This window comes from Eimeria mitis, genomic scaffold (genome assembly GCF_000499745.2).
Source record: "Eimeria mitis Houghton genomic scaffold, Emh_scaff2990, whole genome shotgun sequence".
In the NCBI taxonomy this organism is placed as follows: Eukaryota; Apicomplexa; class Conoidasida; order Eucoccidiorida; family Eimeriidae; genus Eimeria; species Eimeria mitis.
In genome coordinates this window covers 1,706-2,407 of record NW_013571334.1, presented here as the reverse complement: position 1 = coordinate 2,407, position 702 = coordinate 1,706, and the positions used below count along the sequence as shown (strand labels likewise).

Below are 702 nucleotides of genomic sequence, written 5' to 3'. Positions count from 1 at the left end.
GCACCACAGTAGCGGTCACGGCCCGCCGCCGTATCGTGCCGGGTGGGCACATGGCGAGTTCGTTCTTGCTTCAAACAGTTCTTATGGGGGTAGTTTATGTGTCAATTAGCTGAAATCGACTGTTTTAATACTCTGAACTGAACATTTCAGTTCTTTTTCGCACATGAGCTTGGGGTGACGTACAGCGTCGACCGGCCATTCGATGCCCAGTGGACCACTTGAACTCGACGCTCGCTGAATGTTCTGTGCCAACACGGTAATTGCCTTCGGAATATATACATGAAAAGACTTAAAAACTGAAAATAAGAGTATTGAAAGAGCATCTGACTTCCTCCAGTGCCCAGGCGCCGTCTGCCCAGTGGCCTTACGGCCTGAAGCCGAGGGTACGGCGGCCTGAAGGGAGTCGCAATTCACCTCGCTGCTGCTAATAGTCCAGCGGAGCACAGAACTATACTCCCTTTGCTCCATAAACTATCCTTGTAAACAATGAGCTTGCTGGGCCTTCCACAGCCAGCTTTCCAGCTTACAATTCAAGACACACAAGCCAACTTTGTAAATGCTACAAGCATAGTCTGTCTGCTGTTGGTACGTGTCTGCTTGCGCGCTCTCTGGCTATACATGGCAAAAAATGTGCTTGAAAACTGTCCGCAGGGTTAGCTCATGTCCCTAGTGGCGCTGGGTTACGCTTGCAAGTGGGGCTGG

The 702-nt window shown here is 50.7% G+C and overlaps 1 protein-coding gene across 1 annotated transcript in view; it reads right to left on the bottom strand.

Moving 5' to 3' along the window:
- Window positions 1-199, bottom strand: part of EMH_0061160 (uncharacterized protein) — a gene marked incomplete at both ends in the record, with an annotated part of 4,035 nt that extends 3,836 nt beyond the window's left edge. Inside the window, one exon of the mRNA XM_013497870.1 lies at window positions 184-199. Coding sequence (XP_013353324.1) covers window positions 184-199 — 16 coding nt within the window. The remainder of the gene's footprint in view (window positions 1-183) is intronic.
- Window positions 200-702: the final 503 nt, after the last annotated feature.